General features: G+C 41.7%; 2 protein-coding genes and 13 non-coding genes across 23 annotated transcripts; 14 read left to right on the top strand and 1 right to left on the bottom strand.

The window, feature by feature from the left end:
* The first annotated feature begins 905 nt into the window (after positions 1-905).
* car15 (carbonic anhydrase 15) lies at positions 906-4,782 on the top strand. 3 transcript variants are annotated; one of them, XM_063889027.1, is made up of 8 exons: positions 906-1,108; positions 1,217-1,246; positions 1,676-1,852; positions 2,244-2,389; positions 2,487-2,579; positions 2,666-2,732; positions 2,816-2,875; positions 3,063-4,782. In XM_063889027.1, exons 1-8 carry the CDS (start codon positions 1,057-1,059, stop codon positions 3,293-3,295), a joined length of 858 nt encoding a protein of 285 aa, XP_063745097.1. In that variant the 5' UTR covers positions 906-1,056; the 3' UTR covers positions 3,296-4,782. The 3 variants fall into 3 exon arrangements, with proteins under 3 accessions (XP_063745097.1, XP_063745095.1, XP_063745096.1); XM_063889025.1 differs by having other exon boundaries at positions 2,816-2,976; positions 3,063-4,780; XM_063889026.1 differs by having other exon boundaries at positions 927-1,108; positions 1,220-1,246; positions 2,816-2,976; positions 3,063-4,780.
* Positions 4,783-6,197: 1,415 nt separating this feature from the next.
* On the top strand, positions 6,198-6,269 carry trnae-uuc (transfer RNA glutamic acid (anticodon UUC)). The gene has a single exon. It is a non-coding gene; the product is annotated as a tRNA-Glu (tRNA).
* Positions 6,270-6,398: 129 nt separating this feature from the next.
* trnae-uuc (transfer RNA glutamic acid (anticodon UUC)) lies at positions 6,399-6,470 on the top strand. The gene has a single exon. It is a non-coding gene; the product is annotated as a tRNA-Glu (tRNA).
* A 238-nt stretch (positions 6,471-6,708) lies between these two features.
* Positions 6,709-6,780, top strand: trnae-uuc (transfer RNA glutamic acid (anticodon UUC)). Its single transcript has one exon. It is a non-coding gene; the product is annotated as a tRNA-Glu (tRNA).
* A 128-nt stretch (positions 6,781-6,908) lies between these two features.
* On the top strand, positions 6,909-6,980 carry trnae-uuc (transfer RNA glutamic acid (anticodon UUC)). Its single transcript has one exon. It is a non-coding gene; the product is annotated as a tRNA-Glu (tRNA).
* A 330-nt stretch (positions 6,981-7,310) lies between these two features.
* trnae-uuc (transfer RNA glutamic acid (anticodon UUC)) lies at positions 7,311-7,382 on the top strand. Its single transcript has one exon. It is a non-coding gene; the product is annotated as a tRNA-Glu (tRNA).
* A 128-nt stretch (positions 7,383-7,510) lies between these two features.
* On the top strand, positions 7,511-7,582 carry trnae-uuc (transfer RNA glutamic acid (anticodon UUC)). The gene has a single exon. It is a non-coding gene; the product is annotated as a tRNA-Glu (tRNA).
* A 130-nt stretch (positions 7,583-7,712) lies between these two features.
* Positions 7,713-7,784, top strand: trnae-uuc (transfer RNA glutamic acid (anticodon UUC)). The gene has a single exon. It is a non-coding gene; the product is annotated as a tRNA-Glu (tRNA).
* Positions 7,785-7,913: 129 nt separating this feature from the next.
* trnae-uuc (transfer RNA glutamic acid (anticodon UUC)) lies at positions 7,914-7,985 on the top strand. Its single transcript has one exon. It is a non-coding gene; the product is annotated as a tRNA-Glu (tRNA).
* Positions 7,986-8,114: 129 nt separating this feature from the next.
* trnae-uuc (transfer RNA glutamic acid (anticodon UUC)) lies at positions 8,115-8,186 on the top strand. The gene has a single exon. It is a non-coding gene; the product is annotated as a tRNA-Glu (tRNA).
* A 129-nt stretch (positions 8,187-8,315) lies between these two features.
* On the top strand, positions 8,316-8,388 carry trnae-uuc (transfer RNA glutamic acid (anticodon UUC)). The gene has a single exon. It is a non-coding gene; the product is annotated as a tRNA-Glu (tRNA).
* A 642-nt stretch (positions 8,389-9,030) lies between these two features.
* trnae-uuc (transfer RNA glutamic acid (anticodon UUC)) lies at positions 9,031-9,102 on the top strand. The gene has a single exon. It is a non-coding gene; the product is annotated as a tRNA-Glu (tRNA).
* A 128-nt stretch (positions 9,103-9,230) lies between these two features.
* Positions 9,231-9,302, top strand: trnae-uuc (transfer RNA glutamic acid (anticodon UUC)). The gene has a single exon. It is a non-coding gene; the product is annotated as a tRNA-Glu (tRNA).
* Positions 9,303-9,432: 130 nt separating this feature from the next.
* On the top strand, positions 9,433-9,504 carry trnae-uuc (transfer RNA glutamic acid (anticodon UUC)). The gene has a single exon. It is a non-coding gene; the product is annotated as a tRNA-Glu (tRNA).
* A 1,196-nt stretch (positions 9,505-10,700) lies between these two features.
* Positions 10,701-27,709, bottom strand: setd1ba (SET domain containing 1B, histone lysine methyltransferase a). Of its 7 annotated transcripts, none has more exons than XM_063889330.1 (20): positions 27,497-27,709; positions 24,746-26,962; positions 24,364-24,515; positions 24,033-24,131; positions 23,458-23,728; positions 22,507-22,628; positions 20,889-21,989; positions 17,927-18,709; positions 17,001-17,174; positions 16,803-16,896; positions 16,506-16,711; positions 16,329-16,398; positions 15,864-16,238; positions 15,654-15,770; positions 14,535-15,518; positions 14,037-14,203; positions 13,828-13,953; positions 13,587-13,706; positions 12,973-13,110; positions 10,701-12,885 (listed from the first exon to the last, which is right to left on the bottom strand). In XM_063889330.1, the coding sequence occupies exons 2-20, from the start codon at positions 24,804-24,806 to the stop codon at positions 12,712-12,714; spliced, it is 5,334 nt and encodes a 1,777-aa protein (XP_063745400.1). In that variant the 5' UTR covers positions 24,807-26,962; positions 27,497-27,709; the 3' UTR covers positions 10,701-12,711. The 7 variants fall into 7 exon arrangements, with proteins under 7 accessions (XP_063745400.1, XP_063745398.1, XP_063745396.1 ...); XM_063889328.1 differs by having other exon boundaries at positions 14,535-15,188; positions 15,294-15,770; XM_063889326.1 differs by having other exon boundaries at positions 14,535-15,770; positions 24,746-26,616; positions 26,846-26,962; positions 27,497-27,708.
* Positions 27,710-27,745: the final 36 nt, after the last annotated feature.

The following is a 27,745-nucleotide window of genomic DNA, read 5'->3' on the forward strand; positions in this document are numbered from 1 at the left end:
TATAAATAAGGAGGATTTTCTTTACCTGCTTCTTAATGTGGTCGACAATACTGGAATAAAATGTAACTTAAAAACCTTATATAATGTTATTTCACACGGTGATAAAGGTTTTAAAACAATCAAAGAATTGTACATATATACAGTTCATGGAAATATTAAGAGACCACTCTTGATCTCTACATGTATGGCAGCCAGTCGAGTGTCTGTTGAATTCAAACACAGTGAAAAATGGTCAGTAGTTTAGAGAATACAATAAAATGAAAAATAATTTAACTCAAAGACATACCTATAAATAATAAAACAAGGAGCTGATAATGCTGAAGTGGTCCCTTAGTTTTTTCTGCGGCTGTAAATATATTATTTTGAACTATTTAGAGAAAGTAATACACCCTCCTTATATGAAGCCATATATATTCTCACTCGCTTGAAAACGTGAACAAATTAAAAGGGAAAATCAAACATTTATAAGATGTCATTTCACACTCACGTTTTTTTTTCTAAACAAATGATTCCACATCTTTTTTTCTTTGTACAGCTGGTACATTTCTACAGTTTTCTTATATAATATATTCCCTCAAATGGTGGTGGACAATACTGGATAAAAAAGGGAAACTTAAAAATGTATTACATTTTATTCAAAACAATGACAGAAGGGTTTCTCTCTGCTGAACGTTTTATTGTTTACCAATTTAGAAAGATACAGCTCATGTATCTGCAGCCTCCTTATATACTCTGTATATATTCTGCCCTCTTCTAATTCAGCTGACTTTCCCATGCGATGAATGGCTCTTGTTACTGGTCACTGGGCATCTATGCTGGCAGCAGTGGGGGGGGGGGGGGGGGGGGGGTCCGGGGGTGAAGCTGTGCTGCATCAATGAGCCTGTTGATCAGAAAAGACCACTAGACTGGTAATGACATGCTTCACTGATCACACCAGAACAAAATAAAACTCCGCTTTCACCTCCGGCGCTACTTACACTGGACACGGCTCTGATTCTCAGACTACCTCAGATAGCACACCTGTCCGTCTGCCGTCCTCCATCTGCAGATCTTAAAATGACTTGGACGGTTGCTCTCTTCTTTAGTGTTGTTTCGCTCGTTAACTCAGGTGAGGGTCCTGCTTAAATCTCAGTGACAGACCTTATTCATATGATGTCATTTTTTTAGATCTAAAGAAAAAATATGCTTGTCAACATTTGCTTTTTTTAATTTCCAGAAGACTACTGCTACGATGAGCCACATTGTGGTAAGAACCCTTTTTTTTCACACTCCAGATCAGAACTAAAACAATAGGCTATCTTATTTATAATGGAGCTGACCTCATCATGTTCCCACTTCTAGGAGACATTTTTTCAACTTCAGTTTTTTCCTTTTATTAATCTATTTGAGGTAACCCCTCAAATAAGCATTGTCTTCTCAAAAGCAATAATCCCAGCCTTAAACTTTTTAACAAATATGGATAAAAAAAAAAGCCTTAAATCTATAAGGATTATCATGTGATTTGATCGAAAGCTGCAAAACAAAAATTCACTTTCAGATTCAGTACTGTTCTTCTTTCCTGTCACATACAGCCTCTAGGTGTTTATATTGGAGACCACTAATGTAGCTAAAAGTTCTTCCGTTCGATCGGTAATGTCTGTATTCAGTTCTTATGTGCCTTCTTCACTATCCCTAGATCCCTATGCATGGGGAGACATGTATCCATCCTGTCACCCTTTACTTGAGGAGCTTCACTCTCCCATCAATCTGGACCACCAGATGACAAGAAACCAGTCTCTGGGGTATATACATCTGGAGGGCTTCGATGAGATCCAACCAGGCCACTGGATGCTCAAAAACGATGGACACTCTGGTAAATGTCATATAGTATATCAATACTATATTATTACTTTGATATGGAGTATATTGTCTTAGATGTTACATTGTAAGTGTAGTCTTTTGCTGCATTACTGTAAAATTACGTCCTTTTCTGAACCTACCAGACTGATTAAACTATTTAATTATTGTGTTCACCTACTTTATTAAATCAACATTACTGATGTTCATTTATCAAAAAATCTCATGTAAATATTTTGTGAATTCATCAAGGCTTAAACTTACAATATCAATAGACCTGTTTGGGTAAAATAATGGCATATTTAATTTCCTCATAGTGCCCATCCCTAAATACACCACACATCCTCCCAAAAAATAACAAATGTGTGTCATTAAGTTGGTGATGGCATGTTTCTGGTTGCTCTCAGTGGTGATGGAGGTTGGCGGTGGCATGTCAGTGAGCGGTGGAGGTCTTCCAGATGTGTACCACACCATCCAGCTGCACTTCCACTGGGGTGGCCCGGCCTCCAACGGATCCGAGCACACAGTGGACGGACGCAGATATCCGATGGAGGTACAGTACGGTCAGTAGACGAGCTCAACACTGTCACAAAACAACTGTTGCTGTACAGCCTTTCCTTAAAGTCTTTGTTGTTGTTTTTTTACAATAGATGCACATAGTCAACATGAAGTCCATCCATCCCAATCTGACGGTGGCGTTGGACGATCCAACAGGACTCGCAGTGCTAGGATTCTTCATTGATGTGAGTTTAATACACTTATTGTATTTATTAAAAAACATAGTATTTTTGTACGTACGCAAATCCTGATTCTTTTTCCTTTCTTCCAGGTTGTTTATGCAGACAATGTGCACTTCGGACTCATATCACAAAAGCTGTCCTCTGTCGCTTACAAAGGTCAGAGGATACTTCAGAAAACTCTCTCCTGCCTGCTGTTTGTGTTGTTTATAACTCATCATGTCTTTGCATCTTCCCCCAAGGCCAGACGACTAAAATCAAGCCGTTCCCGCTGATGAACGTGCTCCCAAAACACAACATGAGTCAGTATTACCGTTATTACGGCAGCCTCACCACCCCGCCCTGCTCTCAGGTGGTGGTGTGGACTCTGTATGAAGTCCCTGTCTACATATCATGGTCCCAAGTAGGTCACTTAGGCCTGCTTCTTAATAACTAACAGGACAATGATTTCCTGAGTTCTGTAAATAATCCTTTATCATTCCTCCTCAGCTGGCTCAGTTTACCTCGCAGATCTTCTCCACAGAGGAAGATGCAGAGCAGGTGACACCTCTGCAGAGAAACTTCAGACACATCCACTCCACCTTCGGCCGCAAAGTATCCGTGTCCAAACATGCCAAACTCCTCGCAGGGACAGCCGGGCTTCCCCTCAGGTCTGCTTTGTCTCTGCTTCAAATCATTTTGCTGGGAAGCTTCTTCATCTCTGGACTCTAACGCCACTTTAAGGGGATTCATGTTGTTGCCACTCATTTTACCCCAAAATGACTTTAAGCTGATGTTTAGATAAAGTCCAGCAAAGAATAAGATTATATATTTTAAAAAACTGTGAAGAAAAGTACTGTAAGTTGATTTGTTATTAAATGTGTTATGATTGTGCCCTGTGGTCTCAGCAGGGTTAACTCCAGTAGTGCATTCAGAAATGTGAAAATGTTTTGTTATAACATTTTTTAATCAATCTGAATTGAGGATTGAGATGTGTTGTATGAAGGCACCCTAGCTTGAAACAGATGTAATACACCTGAATCTAACAATATAAGTGTTAATAGTAAAAGTAAAAAATAGATGTATTTAGTCAAACAGAATAGTAAGATACAACACTAAGCGTCTGTAGTTTATGTAGCATGATAACATTTGCTTAACAGCACTTAACACAAGTGCATCTGTAGTGAGTGGGAAGGTTATTATTTTGCAAATAACATAAAACAAAGAAAACGTTTTTCTCAAAATCAATTTAAATGTTGACCTGGTGCTAATTGAAAAGTCAAATAACTTATTCAAAAACAGCAATGTCAACCTCCTGGTGGAGCTACCATGGCAACAAAGGAAAATAAGTGGTAATCATGAAGATGTGTTTTAAAGGATTTAACTCACCGACTACAGCAAGTTCACCTAAAATCCGTTTATTTCCCTGACAGTTTGAGATGGAAAACCACAGGTGTAATTATGAAAACATAAGTGTTGAAATCCATTCAGCTTTACATGTTTTATTTTACATGGTAAATGACTTATACCCACAATTCAGTGGAGCAGAGCCATTTGTAATGTCAATATTAACCCCTGTGCTTTGTTGAAGAACACCAAGCTCATTAAGTATTGTGAAGCTAATGCTAATGAGCAGCAACTTCTGCATCCACCATGCAAAATCTTGTGTGTGTGTGTGTGTGTGTGTGTGTGTGTGTGTGTGTGTGTGTGTGTGTGTGTGTGTGTGTGTGTGTGTGTGTGTGTGTGTGTGTGTGTGTGTGTGTGTGTGTGTGTGTGTGTGTGTGTGTGTGTGTGTGTGTGTGTGTGTGTGTGCAGCATTTGCCTTTGGATGGACCAACATCAGTGTAAAACAGCAGCATCTAGATAAGTAGATCAGGAAACAAATGCTAGAAAAATTATAAAATAAGGGGTTTGACACTTCTATGTCGGTTCACAATTTTTCTTTTCATATGATGGTACATGTATTGAAACAATAAACATACTATTCTGTGTCCCATATGTTGTTGTTTTTGATTAATGAATGACATTTGCTTTCTCTCTCTGCATTGTTTCCTGTTTGGTTAGAAGATGACTATTATGGAGAGGCCTCAGTGATTTGTAAATCTGTGGCTGAAGTGAGTCAGCATCAACATGAAATGTTAAAATGACAAAACCGCAGTAGGAATACAGTTTATACTAGAGAAAAACAGGTAAGTGTAATATTCTGATAGCATATGTGGATAGCACTGGTTAACTATGCGTGTTTATGATTGGCCCACGTGATGTGACGTAGAGACATTGTATGCGTGGGCAGCCACACAGACAGTTGATTGAAGTTCTCCTCCCTAGCAGACATGAATGTCTACTTCTCCAGTATGCTAATAAATCTGAATATAGCACGTGGTAGTTCTGAGTCATAATTGGACCTGGAGTTGAGCTGGTAAATATGAGTGTTTCTCTTATAAACATCAAAACAGTGATGCAATAAAAAAACATTACATTATGTATTGAAAACAAAACAGAACAACAAAGCTGGACAGATCATATACCATCCTGAGGCCTGTACGACGAAGCAGGAATTGCGGTTAGCGAGGTTTCGGTTCCTACGACACTGGTTCACTTTTTACCGGGGTAGATGTCCTTGGTAACGTATGCTGAACACCTTACCTGCTGCGGGGCAGGTTCTGTTCGAGATAAGAGATCAACCCATTGAAAGGACCGCCTGCTGACCAATCAGAGCTCTATATTCGAGTCATATTAGGGGATAAAGGAAATACAGTTTAAACTGCCGTATGCAGGTAAAAATCACGGACTGTGCAAAGGTGTAGCCTAATCATGTAGATTAAAATAATATCACTGCCCATCTTCAGATCAATTTGACTATTACATTTGTGTTCAGCAAGCTTGAAAAATATAAGCCACAAAATAAGTAGCCGGAGAAAAATAAGTCAGAGCATTGCATACAGTCCGCCGTACTGTGAATACAGATGCCGAGGTGTCGCACATATAGTTATCATATCATCATATCACATCATCAAAAAGTCATGGAAGTTTTTTGGTCAAATGTTGCTAGCCCCGCCCCTTTCACGGGAACCCGCTCATAGCCGGACTGAGAAACCCTGGGTTGACTTGCCGAATTGATAGCCAGCGTCGTAGAATAATCAAAGTATAAGCTATCTTTAAATAAGGAAATAAACTAAGTGAAAAAAATGATTAAAAAAAGTCATAGTATAGTGTGGCAAAAAGTATGACAAGCCATCAACCAGTGTGTCCCATATGGTCTAGCGGTTAGGATTTCACGAAGGAGGCCCCAGGTTCAACTCCCGGTACAGGAACAGGTTTCCTTTGGGTAATATAATCATATTATGAGCTGTCTTAAAAAAAGGGAATAAACTTAAACAAAAATTGATGAAAAAGTCATAGTATAGTGTGTTGAAAACTATGAAAAAGGATCAACAAATATGTCCCATATGGTCTAGCTGTTAGGATTCCTGGTTTTCACCCAGAAGGCCCTGATTCAACTCCCAGTATGAGAACAGGTTTCCTTTGGGTAACATAATCATGATATGAGCTGTCTTAAAAAAAGGGAATAAAGTTATTCAACAATTGATCAAAAAAGTCATAGTATAGTGTGTGGAAAAGTATGAAAAAGGATCAACAAATATGTCCCATATGGTCTAGCGGTTAGGATTCCTGGTTTTCACCCAGGCGGCCCGGGTTCAACTCCCGGTATGGGAACAGGTTTCCTTTGGGTAAGATAATCATATTATGAGCTGTCGTGAAAAAAGGGAATAAAGTTATTCAACAATTGATCAAAAAGTCATAGTATAGTGTGTGGAAAAGTATGAAAAAGGATCAACAAATATGTCCCATATGGTCTAGCGGTTAGGATTCCTGGTTTTCACCCAGGTGGCCCGGGTTCAACTCCCGGTATGGGAACAGGTTTCCTTTAGGTAAGATAATCATATTATGAGCTGTCGTGAAAAAAGGGAATAAAGTTATTCTGGTTTTCATCCAGAAGGCCCTGATTCAACTCCTTGTATGGGAACAGGTTTCCTTTGGGTAACATAATCATGATATGAGCTGTTTTAAAAAAAGGAATAAAGGTATTCCAAAATTGATGAAAAAAGTCACAGTATAGTTTGTCGAACGGGACGAAAAGTTGTCAACAAATGTGTCCCATATGGTCTAGCGGTTAGGATTCCTGGTTTTCACCCAGGCGGCCCGGGTTCAACTCCCGGTATGGGAACAGGTTTCCTTTGGGTAACATAATCATGATATGAGCTGTTTAAAAAAAGGGAATAAAGGTATTCCAAAATTGATGAAAAAAGTCACAGTATAGTTTGTCGAAAGGACGAAAAGTTGTCAACAAATGTGTCCCATATGGTCTAGCGGTTAGGATTCCTGGTTTTCACCCAGGCGGCCCGGGTTCAACTCCCGGTATGGGAACAGGTTTCCTTTGGGTAACATAATCATGATATGAGCTGTCTTAAAAAAAGGGAATAAAGGTATTCCAAAATTGATCAAAAAAGTCATAGTATAGTGTGTGGAAAAGTATGAAAAAGGATCAACAAATATGTCCCGTATGTTCTAGCGGTTAGGATTCCTGGTTTTCACCCAGAAGGCCCTGATTCAACTCCTGTATGGGAACAGGTTTCCTTTGGGTAAGATAATCATATTATGAGCTGTCGTGAAAAAGGGAATAAAGTTATTCAAAAATTGATGAAAAAAGTCACAGTATAGTGTGTGGAAAAGTATGAAAAATGATCAACAAATATGTCCCGTATGTTCTAGCGGTTAGGATTCCTGGTTTTCACCCAGGCGGCCCGGGTTCAACTCCCGGTATGGGAACAGGTTTCCTTTGGGTAATATATCATATTATGAGCTGTCGGGAAAAAAGGGAATAAAGTTATTCAACAATTGATCAAAAAGTCATAGTATAGTGTGTGGAAAAGTATGAAAAAGGATCAACAAATATGTCCCATATGGTCTAGCGGTTAGGATTCCTGGTTTTCACCCAGGCGGCCCGGGTTCAACTCCCGGTATGGGAACAGGTTTCCTTTGGGTAACATAATCATGATATGAGCTGTCTTAAAAAAAGGGAATAAAGGTATTCCAAAATTGATGAAAAAAGTCACAGTATAGTGTGTCGAAAGGTACGAAAAGTTGTCAACAAATGTGTCCCATATGGTCTAGCGGTTAGGATTCCTGGTTTTCACCCAGGCGGCCCGGGTTCAACTCCCGGTATGGGAACAGGTTTCCTTTGGGTAACATAATCATGATATGAGCTGTCTTAAAAAAAGGGAATAAAGTTATTCAACAATTGATGAAAAAGTCACAGTATAGTGTGTCGAAAGGTACGAAAAGTTGTCAACAAATGTGTCCCATATGGTCTAGCGGTTAGGATTCCTGGTTTTCACCCAGGCGGCCCGGGTTCAACTCCCGGTATGGGAACAGGTTTCCTTTGGGTAAGATAATCATATTATGAGCTGTCGTGAAAAAGGGAATAAAGTTATTCAACAATTGATCAAAAAAGTCATAGTATAGTGTGTGGAAAAGTATGAAAAAGTATCAACAAATATGTCCCATATGGTCTAGCGGTTAGGATTCCTGGTTTTCACCCAGGCGGCCCGGGTTCAACTCCCTGTATGGGAACAGGTTTCCTTTGGGTAACATAATCATGATATGAGCTGTCTTAAAAAAAGGGAATAAAGGTATTCAAAATTGATGAAAAAAGTCACAGTATAGTTTGTCGAACGGGACGAAAAGTTGTCAACAAATGTGTCCCATATGGTCTAGCGGTTAGGATTCCTGGTTTTCACCCAGGTGGCCCCGGGTTCAACTCCCGGTATGGGAACAGGTTTCCTTTAGGTAAGATAATCATATTATGAGCTGTCGTCAAAAAGGGAATAAAGTTATTCTGGTTTTCATCCAGAAGGCCCTGATTCAACTCCTTGTATGGGAACAGGTTTCCTTTGGGTAAGATAATCATATTATGAGCTGTCGTGAAAAAGGGAATAAAGTTATTCAACAATTGATCAAAAAAGTCATAGTATAGTGTGTGGAAAAGTATGAAAAATTATCAACAAATATGTCCAGTATGTTCTAGCGGTTAGGATTCCTGGTTTTCACCCAGGCGGCCCGGGTTCAACTCCTTGTATGGGAACAGGTTTCCTTTGGGTAACATAATCATGATATGAGCTGTCTTAAAAAAAGGGAATAAAGGTATTCCAAAATTGATGAAAAAAGTCACAGTATAGTGTGTCGAAAGGTACGAAAAGTTGTCAACAAATGTGTCCCGTATGTTCTAGCGGTTAGGATTCCTGGTTTTCACCCAGAAGGCCCTGATTCAACTCTCGGTATGGGAACAGGTTTCCTTTGGGTAAGATAATCATATTATGAGCTGTCGTGAAAAAAGGGAATAAAGTTATTCAACAATTGATCAAAAAAAGTCATAGTATAGTGTGTGGAAAAGTATGAAAAATTATCAACAAATATGTCCCATATGGTCTAGCGGTTAGGATTCCTGGTTTTCACCCAGGCGGCCCGGGTTCAACTCCCGGTATGGGAACAGGTTTCCTTTGGGTAACATAATCATATATGAGCTGTCTTAAAAAAAGGGAATAAAGTTATTCAACAATTGATCAAAAAGTCATAGTATAGTGTGTGGAAAAGTATGAAAAAGGATCAACAAATATGTCCCATATGGTCTAGCGGTTAGGATTCCTGGTTTTCACCCAGGCGGCCCGGGTTCAACTCCCGGTATGGGAACAGGTTTCCTTTGGGTAACATAATCATGATATGAGCTGTCTTAAAAAAAGGGAATAAAGGTATTCCAAAATTGATGAAAAAAGTCACAGTATAGTGTGTCGAAAGGTACGAAAAGTTGTCAACAAATGTGTCCCATATGGTCTAGCGGTTAGGATTCCTGGTTTTCACCCAGGCGGCCCGGGTTCAACTCCCGGTATGGGAACAGGTTTCCTTTGGGAAATATACTCATATTATGAGCTGCCGTTAAAAAAGGGAATAAAGTTATTCAACAATTGGTCAGAAAAGTCATAGTATAGTGTGTTGTCAGTCAGTATGTCCCATATGGTCTAGCGTTTAGGATTCCCGGTTTTCACCCAGGCAGCCCGGGTTCAACTCTCGGTATGGGAACAGGTTTCCTCTGGGTAATCAAATTATATTATGAGCTGTCTTTAAATAAGGGAATAAAGTAAGTGAAAAAAAATGATAAAAAAGTAATAGGATAGTCCACAAAAAATAAATGATGTGTAATAAAATGGAATGACACCAAGAAAAAAAATTTAACACATGAAAAAAAGGTGATCACAATTTTCTTTTGAGTTCCACAGTGATGACCTTCATGTAACAATTGGGCTGAAAGAAAACACATCATTCATTTGATTAGATTGCATCATATATGTGATGTTGAAGCTTTTATGAAAAGGATGAGGATGTTTCTTACATTGCAGCTGTGGTCAGTGATGCACACTAACCCACTTGACTACATTGCTGAGGAAAAGCATGTTGAAGCTTTTTTAAAGGTTGCTGCACAACATTTAGACAAGCCTGTGAAATACTGGGAGAATATACTCTGGTCAGATGAGTCCAAAAATGAACTTTTTCAACTATGACTGTTTATGTGTAAGAACGGGCCAAAATCCCACCTGAGCAATGCATGAGAGTAGTTTCTCCATGCAGGAGGCGTCTTAAAGCTGTCATTACAAGGCTTTTGTACGATGTATTAAATCCATTTGAGTAAGTGTTATCAATATGTTTTCCCTGTGTTATTCCATTTTATTTCACACAACTTAATTTCTGAACTTATTTGCATGTGTAGATTGCATGGGTTGTTAACATCTGGTAAAAATGTATGGGAATAGCAGCTTTAGAAAAATATTTACCGCAAAAAGTTGTGACGTGTTAAATACTTATTTTACCTGTTGTATATTTAAAAAGTGACTTTTTGCATATTTATTTTACAGTGGGCCTATGTGCCGGGGTTGAGTTTTGCCCCTGCTTACATGTATGAAAAATCATCATCACTATGACTGTCAGGGTTTCCTTCAGATTGCTATCTATCAATACATAAAGTCCATGTATAGCAAGTTTGTTTTTCACATATTTATTACTCCTTCCCCATTAAAAACAACCACTGTTAATGGATATATGCAAAATTGCTTTATTTCCATTTTTCCTTTTTCATACATTTGTTGTGTAATAAATAGACATGAGAAACTGGCTGATGCTTCAATCCTCTTCCCATGCCAATTCTGCACCTATTGTTTTTTTCTCCACACCGCAAACAACATTTCATAGAATTTACAAACAGAAAATAAAAAAAAAGCTTGACACAAGCTGAATTTCCTGCTACCAGCTCATTGCTCACCTCATATGATACATAGATATCTGAGTTGAGTAGCAAATCCCGGGGAACAAAAATATATATATATTTATATAGTATTCACAGTAACAGTATTTACACATTTTAGGATTACAAAGCAAATAAGCAAAAAAATGAAGACGTTTCCACAAGAAACAATCTTTCAAAAAGGGAGATGGAAACTTTTCCTGTACACAGTGGACCTTTTTTTTTTTAAATAAACAGCCTCTTTAAACCCTCCGATTCCTTTTACAGATCCCTGAAAATATTTTTAAATACTCAGTCTTTTGTTAAAAAAAAAAGAGAGAAAGATGCATCTTAAAAGTGTTTCCCCTGTGTAGATAAAAAAAAGCTTTAGATCTTCTGTACAAGTAGTATCATATACAATATAAACATCACTGGTGAAAAAAGAAAATCTCTATAAACCGAATGAAAAGCAATGACTTGACTTGGTCTTGAGGGGGGAAATGATTGGCTGAGGGGATGCTAAGCAGAAGTGCAAGCTTTGAGTGTATTCACAAATAGTTTTCTTATCTTAATGACTTATAAAGAAAGTACCGGCAGGAGCTCTGCTGGGTCGTAGAAACACTTCAGTTTCGCAGGAAACATTGAACACTGCTGGAGAAATAAGTGTTGTAGTTGAAGAGGACAACGAAATGAGACGGTCATCCCACGTAAAACATCATCATCTAACACCTCGGCGGTGTAAAAATAGGCAGCAATTCTTTGCACATGCACGTTAACACAGCTCCAGGTAAAGACTTGTATGTCCTTCACCCTCCTGCTCAGGTTAAACAAAGACGGTTACACATTCATATGGCACTTGATTTCGTATTATATTTCTTCACACGCTGAAAACTTAGTTTAGGAAGAATTTTATAAACGCTTCCCAGTGGATGTTGACAGGAATTGTTTAAATATTAGTTTTGTTTTGCTCTGCAGGATTGGGCAGCCTTCTACTCTGCGACCTACAGGGGGCAGTGCACGTACACTCACATTCACACACTTTAAGCTATCACGATAAATTCTCACACACACACGCGCACACACACATAGTGTCCTTGAAGAACAAACAAGAGGGGAACTACCTAAATAAAACTGGAAAACACTGGAATATCATTAATACATTTTTGCATGTCATCTTTGACTTGTTTTTGCATAAACTAATAGGAAGCAGCATGATCCACAATTGGCTGGTAAAGGCAGGCATGATATCCAAATATTCCAGATTTATTCCAGATTTTGTGGCAGGATTGTCCAAAAAACTGGTGCAGAGGAGGTAGGAGCGAGAAAGCTGGGGAGCGGTCATCCCATCTGCTCAGGTGCCCGACCTCGTCCTCAGACAGAAGAGGAGTTTTCCTGGTGGGCTTGTGCGTCTTAACAGTGTTAGGTAGCAGCTGAACATGTGCTGTTGATTTCATGTACCATGTGTGGTGTATGTTAAGCTTGTGAGAAAAATGAGAAGGAAAAAAATGTGTAAAACTGTACAAACGAGCGCCGGATGTGGAAGGATGTCATGCTGAAATACTGTGTGACGTAGAGAGGAGAAAATGCTGTACCAGCAAGTCAAGTGTTTGAGAAAGTTTGACATAAAAAACGATGCGTTTTTCATTTCAAGAGCACCATAAATCGTAAACAATCTAGAGTTTAATCTCTGAAGAGACAAATGACTTGCAGGTTTCTTCTCCAAAGCAAAACATTCCCTCTTCAGTTCCTCCTTGTCCGGAGTCTGAGGACCTTGAAATTAAAGGACAGCACTTTCACACCCTGGGGAAGATTGACCTCACATGGACGTTAATTCAGTGTTCCCCTGCAGTTCTCTGCCCCACACAAACAGGGGATCTTCTCGTCCTCGATGGGGAACTTATAGTCGTAGGTGATCTCCTCGTTGACATTTATGGCCTGCCTGGAGTAGATCACAATCTTCTTTTGAGCTTCCACAGTAATGACCTTCGCGTAACAATTGGGCTGAAAGAAAACACATCATTCATTTGATTAGATTGCATCATATATGTGATGTTGAACTTTTATGAAAAGGATGAGGATGTTTCTTACATTGCAGCTGTGGTTGATGAAGCGGGCGAAGTTGCCACACTTGGTAGCATCTATGATGGTGTCGTGGTCGACGCGGAACATGTAGCTGCTCCCGATGCCCTCCTCCTCATAGCGCTTCTCCCGCATGTCCGCAATCACCTGAAAATGAATGATTGACACTTTTGTTAAAAGTCTGACTGCTTAAAAGGACACTTAATAATATTTATTTTGGCTAATAAAACACGATTGAGTCAGAGACGCAATATCAAAATCAAAAAAATATCCACCTTATTTGAGAATCCATGAATTAAAGTATAGTATGTTTCTTTAAATGTGGCAAAAAAAATTGTTTTTTAGCCGCTGAAATATGAAGTCTTCCTGCTTTTCTATTTGTTTTCCTATTAAACTGAGTTCTCAACTGGCAAAACAAGTCATTTAAAAAGACATCACCTTGATCTGAGAAACTAGGATGGGCTTTTTACCAAAGGATTAAACATTTTATGTAATGAAGAACAAATCTAGAAAATAATCAGCAGATCTATGGATAATGAAAAAGAATTGTCTGTAAATATTTGTAAAAAATAAAACCATTGTTAATCATTGTCAATGAACCCCACTACAAACAAGCCTCTCACCTGTCGGATGTTTTGTCCCACGTACTCGATCACCATTTCATCAGCAGCGATGGGCTCCAAGGCAAACAGACCCCAGTCGTGGATGTGTGACCGGCAGAATCGTATCTTCTTTTTACGGAACTGAAGGAAAGAGCAAAGTGTCAGTTAAGTTAAGTCTGTCTTATTTTCCTTTATTTGTATACATAAACATTAGAGTGAACTAAACTGCCCACTGGAGTAAAGTTCATATTACAGTGTTTACCTTCAGCTGGTTGAACTTCAGAAGGTCGCTGTCACATGCGAACGAGGACAGCAGGCGTCGCTGCTCGGACCGTCGCTCAGAGCCAGCTCTGGTAGAGGCATGAACCTGTGCAGGAATACTCATCCCCTGCAGAGAGAAGGAGCGTCAGATACGGTCACCCACAGCAGGTTGACATGCATGCCTCTAAGGGGTTTCCAGTCTGTTTTCACCTGTGTGTCGAACGGCGGCTCCTCATACTGCAGCTTTGTGCTCTGAAGGTACTTGATCTTGTCCTTCTTGTCGATCTTGTAGTATCCCTCACTTCGGGCGCAGCCGGTCATGTGATCCCTCATGCCGTCGTCTCTTCTCTTCTTCTTTATTCTCGGGACGTTGGTAGGTGCAGGGAAGTCAAGGAAGAAACTTGAAAAGAAGGCCTCAGAGCACAGCTGAGATACCTAACGAGAAGGCTCGACAGATATTCAATAGCAGAAAAAGAGTTCTTACTTTCAACCACCAGAGGGGGCTGCTATGTGAAACACACTAATAAGCAACTTTTAAAAAAAGAAAATAATGAACCTTTTGTAAATGTTTGTGTCATTTAGCTGGACTTTTTTTGTTATGATTTTTTGAGCACTTTGTAATTTTGAAATTAAATAAAAAATATAGATTAATGTTATTAATATCAACATTTGTGGTGAATCAAACAAACCAATAGCAGTAAAGGATATAAGGATGGTTGACCCAGAGCGTGTCGTTGAGCCAGTCGTTGCCGTTATCCTGCTGGAGCATCTTGTCGTAAGTGATCTGCAGGAGCCGTATGTCTTCTTCATCTATGCCTTCATTCCAGATGTCGTACAGGATGGTCATCTCCTCAAACTCGGAGCGTGGGCTGAAGTACGGCCGGGGAGGCGAGGTGACGGGGGACAAGCTGCCCAACAGAAGCAGCTCCTCCCAGCGTCGTCGCACCCTTCTCGTAGGTTTCACAACCATCGGTGGTTTTTCTTCGTAGAAGCTTTCTGTGGAAGGCAGGACTGTCTCAGGCTTCACATCTTCTTCCCGGAAATTCAGGCCAGGGGAGTGGGCAGTGATCGTTTGTGTGGATAGATCTTCTAGATCTGCGTCGTGAGGCAGAGAATCTGACTCATTTGACAACTCATCGGCCGCAGAGACGGTCTTTTTGCCTTTTGGTCGCCCAGGTTTCCTCTTTGAGGTTGCAGTGTCTGATGGCACAGGGATGTCCACAGTGAGACCAGCGGGCAGATCTTCAGGGACGCTGGCTGAGTGCTCTGCCGATAGGTTAGGCAGGGCGCTGACAGGTGGCTCCTTAAAAACGGGTCTGTCGTCCAGGCTCTCAGAGGATATTTTCCTATTGAAAGTCAGTGCTGTGGGGTCAGGGAAGACAGGGGTGAAGGTTAAATCTCTTCCTGGAGTGCGGGGGACTCCAGCACTAAGGACGGGGGATTGTGCAGGGTAGGAGAAGGGACTACCAGGGATGTGAGGGGAGCTGAGCAACAGGCTGCTGCCCGTCAGAGGGGCGTCACTGCCGGGAGTGTTGGGCACCGTGTCCGTGCTCTGGGACTTGCCCAGACTTCGGGCACGCTCCATGAGGTCCCTACCCGGCGTGCGGGGGAGATCCTCGTCTGTGGGGAGCCTGGGCCGCTGAGGGAAGTCAGGGAGGGGACCAGGGGGAGGGTGGAGGAGGGAACGACTTTCTACTGCCAGGTGAGGAGGGAGAGGGAGGTGCATTAAAGATGCGGAGACAGATTTGGGGAGGGGTCGGTTAGCATCTACGTGGCATGGGGTTAATTTACCGGGGGTGCAGCGTACTTCCTCCGGCTCTGCTTTACCTTTGGCTTTCGTCTCCTGGACGCTGTCGGGCAGGGCGCCGGTGGGAGTCGGGGGCCGAAGGTTTGGTACAGGCTCCTGAGGTTCAGACTTCACTACGGGAAGGTCTCGCTGTTTGACTACAAGAAAAGATAATAATTTCATTTTACATCAACTTCATAGATATTTTTTTTTTTAAAGAACACATGCTGAATAATGCAGCAGATGCTCACCTGGGAGGCCTTTGGGTGATGGCGGCTTCAGGTCCTCCGTCACCTCCTCCTCAGGACTGGGAGGTCTGCGTTTGACTTTACTGCTTATCTCCTCCCTGCTCCTCCGGTCCTCCTTTTCTTCTGAGAGCAGCTCCAAAGGAGAGCTGGGTGCCTTGTTCTTTGCCTTCTCCTCTTCATCAGACGACGATGTTGATGAGGCTGAAGAGGACGAAGAGGTCCCTTTGCCTTTAGCCTCCAAATCTCGTGCCACCATAGCCTCATCCCCTTCTTCCTCCTCATCCTCCTCCTCTTCTGAGCTTAACTCGTACTCAGAGGAGTCTGCACTTTCTGCTGAGGAGTCGGAGCTGGCCTTGGAGGAAGCTGAGCTCTCGGCTTCTGGAAGAATCAGGGAGAAGAAATCAGGATTTACAGGAAGCACACAGGAGAGAATAAAACCACCAACTGTTGCAGTTATATTTAACGTACCGTCATCAGACGAATCTGAGGTGCTCTCACTGGAAGAGTCTTCATCATCCCCCTCCTCATCGCCACTCTCCTGAAATACGGTCACATATCACAGTGATGACCAAACGCACAAATATGTAATTTACACAATGTGAACAATCCAACACATACACAGTTAAAGCTAATATAACGACTTACTTTGCCTGACAAAAGTCCATCCTGAGTTTCCTCAGGCTCCTCCTCCCTGTCAGACAATGACTCCTCTTCCTTCCCTGAGGTGTCCAGCTCCTCCTCTCCCTCGCTGTCCAGCTCAAGTGGCCTCGAGTGCCTTCTCTTCGCTGATGCAGCATCGGCGTCCAGTTTGGAATCATCGTTGGGGAGCTCGGCTGGGTCTCGATCCCGGTCTGAATAAAATACAACACAAGATAAATTAGTTACTGCAGATTGTTATAATATAAAATTGAGTGGGAGTGTAAAAACCAAAGAGAGAGTCACCTTCATCCTCCAGCTCGTCATCCACTGGAGTGGAGGGTCGGGCTCGCTTGTTGTCTCCTGCTCCGGCAGCGTCAGGCGGGTCTTTCCTCTTCACCTTAACACAACATGCAACCATTAAACACCAGCAGTGCAACTGGTGGGGTAAAAAAGGAGCCTCCCTCTTTCCCTTTTTTACTAGAAGACACATTTCAGGCTTACCTTGAAGGAGGGCAGGCGGATGGCCCCTCGTAAACTGATTCCCAGGCCCATTCCCTCGTAGCCCAGTCCCTCGCCCTTGTTCCAGTTCTCCAGCAGACTTGAACCCATCGTCTCTTTGGGTTTGGGTCTTTCTTCCTCCTTCCCCTCTGCACCCTTCACTGGAGTCAATGATACCTGGGGGAAAATATGATACATAAAGCTGGGTAGTAATGGTATCAACAACCTATTATACGGGAAAATGGCCCCCAGGTCAATGTAATGTAACACTTGCTGCTTCATGTAAATTCAGCTAGTGATTATTTACATCATCACTTAAATCAGTCAATTATTTTCCCATTTTAAGGATAATAAAGCCAGGAAAACATTTTGATAAGATTTTTAAAGGGCTAAGTGCAAGAAAGCCTCCCATGTAAGAATCTGAAACCAGTGAATATTTATAATTTTACCCTTAAAAATGTCAATCGATTACAAAAATCATTGTTAGTTTACTTGATTAACTGAGTAATTTTTTTTAACACTCGTTGATCAGAGTGACAAAATCAAAATGTGTTTACAACATTAGCTTTTTTTTTAAACTATTCTACAGTATACAAGCAACTTTCAAAACTGTTTTTGCATTATTGTTCATTCATTAAATTCTTTCAGGTGTAGATTTAATTGAATAGTACTTAACCAAAGCTAAAATACATAGAACGTTTTTTAACATTATTTATCATTTATATAAGATCTCTATCGATTAGTCAACTAATAAATTAGCAAATTAACAGAAGAAATATTGTATGATTAATCGATAATGAAAACAATCATCAGTCGACACCTAGACATGATCAGTCTGTTTAACCTATTTATTTAAGTATGCTTTCCCCACACACACATGCGGCTCTGTTTGATTCTTTATGAAATCTAAAGTGAAATGAAAAACGTACCTTTGCCGAGTGCTCCTTCTTTTCCCACCAGTCATCAAAGGCTCTGAAAGCCACCACCTCCACCATTTTTCGGTTGAGGTCCCTCTTCATGATGGCCTTGAGCTCCTTGACAATGACCAACAGCACACCGTCAACAGTGGCTTTGTGGGGATCCTCCTTTTTAGAATCATATCCAGGAGGAGGAACAGTAGGGTTAAACTTTGGTATACTGGGATTCTGCCAATCCTGTCCGGGTGCCGCCGCTGCTGCTGCTGCCGCTGCTGCTGCTGCTGCCGCTGCAGCTGCACCGCCAGCAGGTGTAGCACCCATAGACAGAGGCACGTAGGGCGCAGCGTACGGCCCCGTAGCCCCACTGTCCATATAGTGTGGATAAGGAAAGGGCCCTCGGGTCTGAGCCATGCGACTCAGCATCTGTTGCTGCATCTGGAAGGACATGGGAACGGTGCTCCACTGCTCCCACCGCAGGCAGTTCATCAGATCCATCTGCAATAGCGGCATCATGCTGTGAGCGAAAGGACCCATGGGGTGCAGCATGTGGTGAGGCACACCGGTGAGGTGAGGGTGTCCCGGGACGGCAGAGTGAGGGGCCAGGTGGTGATGGGAGAGTTGGTATCCGGACTGGTGCGGGAGAGGGGGGAAGCCGGGCGGAGGAAGGGAGATAGTCTGCATTTCTGACACTGCAGAGTTCATGACGATGCCTTTGCCACATTCCGCACCGTCGATGGGTGTCCCCGGCATCTCATCATCAGAGATCTCCATGTCTTCTCCTGACGACTGGTGACCCTGTGTGGAAAGAGAAAGCCTGTCAGCACTATGCAAGGGTAAAATCTATTTAGTTGACCACAGCCACCGGCGTCCACTTTTGATAGTGTTTGTACAGTTTTCAAAGAGTAAAACTCATGCATTTTAAAAAGGACACCTTCTTTATTTATACCCACAGCAATCAATGTATATAGAGACTTTGTGTATTTTCCCAGCTGTTCAAGTTAACATTGCATGTTTTGGTCATGATTATTAAATTCCCGGCTAAGGGATACAGATGGCTTTAATAGCTTTGAATGAAAACAGGAAAATAAGTTCCTTTTGTTTTAAATCTTAAATTGTGTCAAAGAAAAGTCATTTAAAATACAGTACCAGTTTGCATTTAACAGCAAATACAGCAAATCTGTAGAACAATTCTAAAAAGGATCATGAGAAACAAATTATTATATTATCCCTATTGTTTACATTGGAAGTCAAGTTCTCATGGCACATGATTCAGTTCTTTTATTTTCTCATTTAGGGTTAGGGTCTGCCAGGAGACAACAAATACATATGACAACAGGATTGCTTCATTTCAAATTAGGAATATTTTAAGTTTAGTTCAAAAGTTGTATTGATGAAACACAAGTTGATATTGAAAATCTACCATTCTCCCAACCTTGAAAACGTTCAAGACTTTGTACGAATCCTGCTTTGAAGACCTTGAGATAAGGCTTTGAAAGCTCTGAAATAAATTACTAAGTGGACCTTGAGACAACATTGTTTTGTCAAACTGCCCCTTAAGCTTTAACTTCATTTAAAGGGTATAGTTAGAAATGTCCTTAAACTGGTCATTATATAATACTGGAGATTTAGCCTAGTAATCATACCAAAGCAATTTTTTTCTTGGATACCTCACTTAATAATAATAATAAGTAAGGTAAAATAATAATAAATAATACAATATGTTTAAATGCAAGCAGCCATAAAATAACTTTGAATGTTATCCTGATCAAAGCTAACCTACAACTCAAACTTACATTTAGTTTAGCAGGCCTTAGGATTGATCAGTAATTCATTCAAGATAAGAGCACACATTTATTTAGGTGCTGTTATGAGTTCAAAGTTTAGTATTTTCCAACTAGCAGTCAAACATGGCTGACCCACTGTTGGTCACTTTGTTTCCAAAGAGAGCTGCTTGCCCTCGTGATCAAACTATTCATTCCTAAATCAAAGTTGATGATGTGAATGCAACACTTGTACCATTGAACACATCAGCATTTTACTCTATTTCCTGCTGTTCATTTCACAAAAAAATAAGCAGAGTAAACTCAGCATAGGAGTGGCGATGTTATCCAAATGATTTGTCTGCCATGCTTGCTTTGTGATAACTAGAAATGTGAGACATGAGACGCTGTAGCCAATCCTGACTGTCAGGCTCTGCAGAACCAGGAAGTGTGGTGTTGAATGGGGCTAACTGCCAAACTGTGTTTCCCTCTGTGTGAGTCTGTGGTTAGTGTTCGAAAGAGGAAACAAGAGCACTAATTCTCAAACAGCAGAGCACTGCTCTTATTTCTCCTTTCAAAACCCAACACAAAGTGGAGACATACAACTTCACAGGCCAGATGGTGTTACTACGACTTTAAAACAAGAAAAGCAGCTTCTTATCAATGTGATGGTATTTGTAAGGTTGAGAGTTGTGTAAAAAATAAACTTCATAACTTGTGACAACTTTTTTACCTGCAGCTGATGGGAATTTGAGCTTCTCATACACATATTTACAGACTAGGCTTCTTACGACTATCTTAACAAAGAGAAGTGTTTCACTACACTAGTTATTATTAATATAAACAAAGATCCTATATACACACACTGTAGAACAAATAAACACAGCAGTGGGTTAACTGAAGACACAAACACCTTGTTTTGCCGTCATACACAGATAACTGTGCTGTGAGATCAGAGCTTCCTTTCCAAGGCATAATAAATAGAAATGAAACAAAAGGGAAAGTTTACTACAATCGACCTGCCCTGAAACAAGACCTCACTTCCTGTGTCACAGCTGTAAGTAAACACCAGCAGCGTGTCTTTATCAACTGACAAAGGCTATCAATACTAGCTCATTAGAGCTACACCAGTGAAATTTACCCTAACACCTGAAAATATGCATATATTTATTTTTATGTACATGTACATTTCATGCAAATAAAACAGGTCTTACCGTTTCCATTTTATCAGTTGGAGTGTGGCCTCGAAAATGTCTATCGTTGAGGTCACTGTTACTCATCTTCTCAGGGACAGGAGAACTGATTCTCTTGATCAGGGAAGCAGTTCCTGGAATTGGCTCTTCATCTTCCGAGTCTGGCAGTGGGGTCGGGCTGATATCCTCCAGGCCTGTGCTACAGGGACGGGAGTTTTGCTGGCCCCCTTGGGAGCCGCTCGTGTAAGGGGGAATTGGGGATAGCTGAGAGGACGAGGAGGAGATGGGACTTCCCTCCATCCGCACCTCAGTGTCCGAGTCTCGCTCCTCCAGGAACGGCAGTTTTGTCCTTTTCTCCTTGAGGAGCATCTCAATGCGAGAATCCAGGCTATTGCGCTCTAGGTCAAGCGTGGGGGAGCCAGGTGAGGGGCAGTGCTCTGGTGTTTGAGGAGGAGGGGTGGTCGGGTGGGGAACAGGCTCCGGCGGAGGCTCTGGGATTGGAGGAGTTTCTGGCCTCTCCTTGGCAGGCAAAAAGTCAGTGGCAGCTGCGAGAGGTGGCTGCGGTGGTCGGAGGTACTCCCCTTCCCTTTGGGCTGGGTGATGGAAAGCAGGCTCTGACGGGGGGAACGCAGGGGGCAAAGGAGCCTGATAAGGCGAAAAGGCAGACGTGAAGTTGGGCGTAGCAGGGGGAGGCGCTGTGTAGGTGAAGGAAGGGGTTGAGGGTGGAGGTTCAGGTGGGGTGAGTTGATGCTGTTTGAAGGGAGCATGATCCGACGTCGTACTCCGGTACATGTTGCTCCGGTACTTAGGCCTCTCCGGTCTGCGGTTGTACGCATCCTGGAACTTACTCTCGTGTCTGCGAGATTTGTAACCTCCGGAGCTCTCGGCGCGGCTTGACTGGTACGCCGGAGTGGACTGCCGACTGGAGAAATTGGAGTCTTGAGAGAATGGCGTGCCAGTCTGGCGTGGGGTGTGAGGGGTTCCCTGGGACTGGGGAGTGTCCTGCCTAAGGCTGGAGTATCCCGTCTCCTGGGACAGAGGAGTGGTGGAGCTGCTGGGTGGCAACCCTTCCCTAACAGCAGACACGCTGCTCTCCGACAACCTGCGGATGGGCTCGCAGGCCTTAGAGAAGACAAACGGCATCAGGATTAATCAGTATGCACCGGCAAACATTCACATCACTAAAACCACTACCATCAAAACAAACACATGAAATATGTCTTAAGGTTGCTACTTTAAAGCTGCTGTCTATACATGCACTCTTGACAAGTACTTGGTCGATTTCTGCCAAATGTTAATTCTTAGTGAGTGTACTCCTGCTTTTTTTTATAAAACTGCCAGTGAATAAGAGCATCTAGGCACAATGCCTGGGGATGTTGTGCTACGAGGCCAAAGTGCATGTTTCAGTGGCTGTGTGATTTCAGTCCACAGGCAATGCTCTGGATAACATTTCCTTTGCTCTACTCCACCACCTGCTGCACTGATAACATGGATTACAGATAAGGATGTCAGCTTGTTTTCTATTCAGCAACACTTCAATTCAGTAGAATGCACTACAATATGTCATTGAATAAGTCCAAACAAATTAACCAAAACCACTAAATGTTTTTATTATGCATATTGTTATTCAAATATTTACCAGTAAGGCTTCTGCCAGGATGCGAGGGGAGACTTCTCTGGCCTCCTCTCCTCCAACAGGCAGGGTCTGTGGGGTGTAGCTGCCATTCATCAGGAGCTGGAAGTACCTGAGGCGATTCTCACCTGCAGATTAGTAAACATGCGTGGGTATGATGCCAAAGCTATAAAGCAGGCCATAATGCCCGCAGGCTTTATTACTCCAACTAATCTAAAGCTTAGCCAAAATGTAAACATTTGTAGTTATATGCAGTTACCTTTCCAAGCACCTATTATATAATAATGCCAATATGTGAATGGTAAACAGAAAAATGTAACAGAATAAATCATGTTTATGTGGTAATACATGCAGTTGATGCTGTAATATAATGGACCAAACATGTTTTAATATATTTAACTATAAAGAGAAAAAATACATTTCAAGAGAATAAGCACTTGTGTAGGCAATAAAAACTGTCATTAAAATCAGTCAGAATTTTGCTGATTAAATTAACAGAGGTTGCCACTCAAACAATAAGCACTTTATTGTCTTAAAGGAGTTAAAAGTTGCTGTAGTTCATTATCAAGAAGCAAACGGATAATCTTATGATCTCAAAGGTGTTTATGACTGAAACACTTGCTAAAGTCTCAGAGATTTCACTTAGGTAGTAAATTAAGTAGGAAGAGAACTCTGGCTGATTGTTTTTTGTTTGTTTGTTTACAGCTCTGAAATTATGCACAGTGGGAGTACACAGCACCATCAGCGCTGGTCTTGTGGGAGCCTGCTTACATTCAGTGAAATTCAATTATCCCACCACAACATACTACACACGTGACTGCTATCATAATAATTCAAAAGCATAGCAACAATTCATTTTTTAATAAATGTGGTTTTCTCCAGCTGCAGAGAACAGGCATGATCGTGCAAAATGTGGGTTATGCAGCTTTTCATCAGACTGGCTGAATCACTGTTTACCTTTCGGGTCCAGCTCCACGTGGATGAAGTTTCCCATAACAGACGTCTTGTGAAGCGACTGAACCGCCACTTTGGCGGATTTCACGTTCTCAAAAACAACTTTAGCAATCCCCAGGTGCTTCTTATTCTTCGGATTGTACAAGATCTCGACCTGCTCGATTTCTCCAAATTTTTTGCACATGTCGGTAAGAAATCCTTCCCTGATGTTGTCGTTCAGCCTGGCGAATGTCACCTCCTTCGGAGGCACAGGGCCGATATAACACTCATCGATCTGGAAGAAGAATGAGAGGAGTTAGAGGTGCTTTCGTGTTGTACCATGTGTGGCAATTTCGGACAGCTGAGATAAGAACAACAGTGCCAGAGTAGTGCCAGAGTAGTTGTGATTAACATGCAGATCCAGTAAGCCCGCTGCACGTATCAGATTGTGCATGTTATTTTGGTTTTAACAGCCCCTCCAACATCATAATTTCCCCCGACATCCCGAAGATAAGTGAGGGGGGTGTGTCTAGAACTTTTGACAGCCCCCCTTTTCCTCAAGGAAAAACTGACATGATGCTTTCTGTCAGATAATATACCTTAAATGTCGGCACCGGGAGGTCGGTCTCTTTGTATTTAGTCCAGAGACGACCGATCCTCGGGTCTCGGACCATGTCCACCGGTGGCATCCCGGGGTTCTGCAGGAGTGGAGGGGGAGACGCATGATGTTATCCATCCAATCTACAACTTCACACGGCAATAACTTGTTGCAAAGTAGTTTCAGACAAACCAGTGTGAGTGAACAAGAACAACTCCGTGCAAGATGCTGGAACACACTGGTCAAAACAGACCACATTGTAACTAATCATGGAGGTCGGCTACTCGGTTACTATTGTAGCCGTTTCGCCGCGTCAAATGCTGTCCACTTACGTTCATGTTGAAAGTCTGCCCATCGTAGCGATACAGTTTGTGGGATCCCTTCTTCAGCGCCGGGTCGATGATCAACTTGTAACTTCTCCAGTGGTGGCTCCGCTTCTCCGCCGAGCCGCAGCCGGGATGACTGTCCATGCCGTTCGCCAAACCTGAAACGACAGGCAGCGACAGGGAGAGAAGAGCTATCGTGAGGCAACGCTTAAACACGGTCCCGTTAGCAGCCCCCAACACTTTAAACCAGCCAAACGTTACAGATGCATGACTTTGGTGGTAGGGGTAACCTAAGGTAAGTGAGAGAAACGGGATCTAGCGTGTATCCCAGTTACGGAAAACAGGCTTTAGGAGGGCTGGAGAAACAGGAAAAAAAGAACAAGCTTACTTGAACTCTGCTTTCTGCCATGGTCTTCGTTCAATCTGTATTTCTCCCCTGGTTTGGACATGGTTCCTCCGGTCGAGAGATTGTTCTTTAATTGATGAAAAGACGAAACCTCTTTCCTTTCGCCGCTTACATTACATGATTTAGCTTGAAGAATACTGCCTCCTTTTCGGCGAGAGCCAACACATATTGTGTGCCTCTGGTCTGTAGCTTCTGTCTCTCCCACAATACACCGCTAGGCTTGCCCACCGCTGATGCTAGCCGCACTTTCGTCAGAGTTTTATTTTGTATTTTCACGGGTTATTTTTTAATGTTATTGAAATCGAAAAAAACCCCAGATATTTTATAAAGTCACAGTCAAAAACGTTCGCATGCATGTATAGTAGTATGTGCCCTGTAACTATCGTGTGTCTCTAAACCTCTAAATCATTTTGTGTGGAATCTGCTGACTGTATTTACCCAAATGGCAAACACAAGATAGACACAGGAGCAATATCTTTTCAACTGACACTAAAGGGCCAATAAAAAGGATTTGGTCGCAGGTTTTGGGGAAGTCGTGGAGAAATTCAATCATATCGGACTATATTTGTTAAGGAAAACAAACACACGGGGACTCCGCGGATGTAGAGATGGTGAATGACTGCTAGAGTGAGATGTTTTACACATAACTCGATTTAGGCCTATAAAATGTTGAAGTTGTTGAGAGGCGGTCGTTTATAATCGTTAGAATGCGGCGGTTTGTAACGTTCTGTCGATGTTTGTAATCCAGACCATCAAACTAGTGCCAACCCGTTGTGGTATGTTACGGCTTTGAAACAAGTCTTAAACACCCGTGGAGCTTATATTTGCATTATCAGAACAACTTTTTATTTTTTAATTACATTTGCGGGCCTTATATTATCGACAAAAGTGGATTTTGTTTGACATTGCTTGGGATTTTGCAGTGATCGGGCAATTGGCTGGTTAACAGCGGCAGCTCTTGCGGGCCAATCAGAGCACAGCAGCAGGCGAGCTGTCTGCTATTAGAGGCACGGCTCAGGAGTCCTTCAACAGAGAGCAGAGAGAGGGGGCCGAGCGCTATCGGCAGCCATTTTCCTAAAACAGGACTCAATGGCCTATATGGGTTTCCTTTGTTCCAAAGGGATCTTACACTTGATTTCCTCATCTCTCATGGACTATGATAAAACTATGATACCTCCTTTTAAAGGATTGAGAAGAAGGAAGATTATGTACTGGATGTAATACCCTGTGACATCTTGAGCCTTTTTTCCTCTGCCTGGAATCCATCTTTGTCTTAACTAGGTCATGGCACACCCATATAATACTATTTATATTTCTTATGTGAAAAGAAACCAAATGTTGTGAATAAACAGCTGTATGATATTTGGAGATGTTAACTTAGTGTGAAAACACAGAACTAAAGTGATCATGTGTCTGGCATTGCACTAATGGCCTTGTGTAGGATATGCTTAGCAATAAGTAAGTTCAATTTTTTTATATCAAAATTTAAAAGAAGGCTAATGTAAAATGTGAGGCATGCTTTTTCTGTTATCAAAAGTATTTCTGTCAATGTATCAATTGAGCTATCAATTTACTCACATAAATGTTGGCATTTTTATTATACAATGTTTTTTAATATGTTCACTGGCATGCTGACATATAGATAATACAGCATACAGTCCAGTTTATATATTGCTCCTCATATGGCAGAGCAGGCCATTTATAACTAATGGCCTGTTGCAAAACAGTTTATTGTGCTGCCTTCACATTTGATTGTTAACTTATTTTCTTTGATTAATGACTTTAAACACTTCACTCACGACAGCAACGCTTAAAACCCTGTTGACTTTATGTGTGTTGCACCCTTCCATCAGCTGTGGAGACAAGTCAAGCATGATTAGGTGTGTGCTGTCCAATTGCCATTTAAGAAGCAAATGCGTCCAAAGTGTAATCGTCGGCTTGACCTTGCATCAAGGGTATATTTAAATGTATTAACAAGCCCAGTCAGGTAGCCTCTTTTTTTACCTTTTTAAAAACGGTTGAAAAATAATAATCTTATGAGTAAACAGATGGGGTGAAAACTCTTATGGTGAAAATATTTACCTCAGCACTTGGGTGAAATGCAGTTAACAGGCCTAAACGCAGGGACAGGAGGAACGTTTTCAGCTCCATCTTCGGATCCTCTAATAATGGCATTAATAAGGGGTGGGATAGCGTCTCCTGAAAAGGAAGGAATCCATTAGCAACGAAAGATAGAGGAGAGCTCTTTTGAAAACTTTTTGATCAGCGCTAGGCATTGCCTCTCGGCCAGCGAATATGCATCTTCAAGCATCATCTGTGTGGGCAATATGCAAACCATCTCCTCTCTCTCTCTCCTTGAAGACAGGATTGCAGTCAAGTATAACCTCTTCTATTTCGACATTTCTTACAGAGCTACATCATGTTTAACCACAAGGAAATGTTGTTTTTGAAAGGTAATGGATTTTGAGCTATTTCACTTATTTTGCCAGTTTGTAAAATAGACGTCTAACTAAATGTATGTCATTATACAGGACAGAAAACCTGCACCATAGTGTATTGTGGTTAAACCGTTTTCAGCAAAAATATATTGACTTTTGTAAGAAAATAAATAACTGTAACCCATATTTTTGAGATTATTTGTAAATGTACAGTTAGAACTCAAAACGTAATCCAAGTCTTAAACGAGCAAAGGAATCTTATGGGAGAGAAATCTGCTAAATATAAAATGCTTGCCTTGTCCAAAAACACCTGTTTTGGTGGTATGTAGGCTGAACTTGCTCAATGGTTTCTCTGCTGTTCTCTTGTCTCAAAATGGCTTCTTTACAGACAAAGGAGAGCGCTGTGCTGTAAAATGTTGCTGCGCCATAACTGGGAGAGGCTCGTAGACTGCTCAGAGAGGCAGCTTTCGTTTTTTTCTCGGTGATGCAACAGGAAGTGTTTTAAACGACCTATAAAGGAGTGGTTTTTTTTTACGGGTGTATG

The sequence above is a fragment of the Eleginops maclovinus genome, chromosome 8 (assembly GCF_036324505.1).
Source record: "Eleginops maclovinus isolate JMC-PN-2008 ecotype Puerto Natales chromosome 8, JC_Emac_rtc_rv5, whole genome shotgun sequence".
Lineage (NCBI taxonomy): Eukaryota > Metazoa > Chordata > Actinopteri > Perciformes > Eleginopidae > Eleginops > Eleginops maclovinus.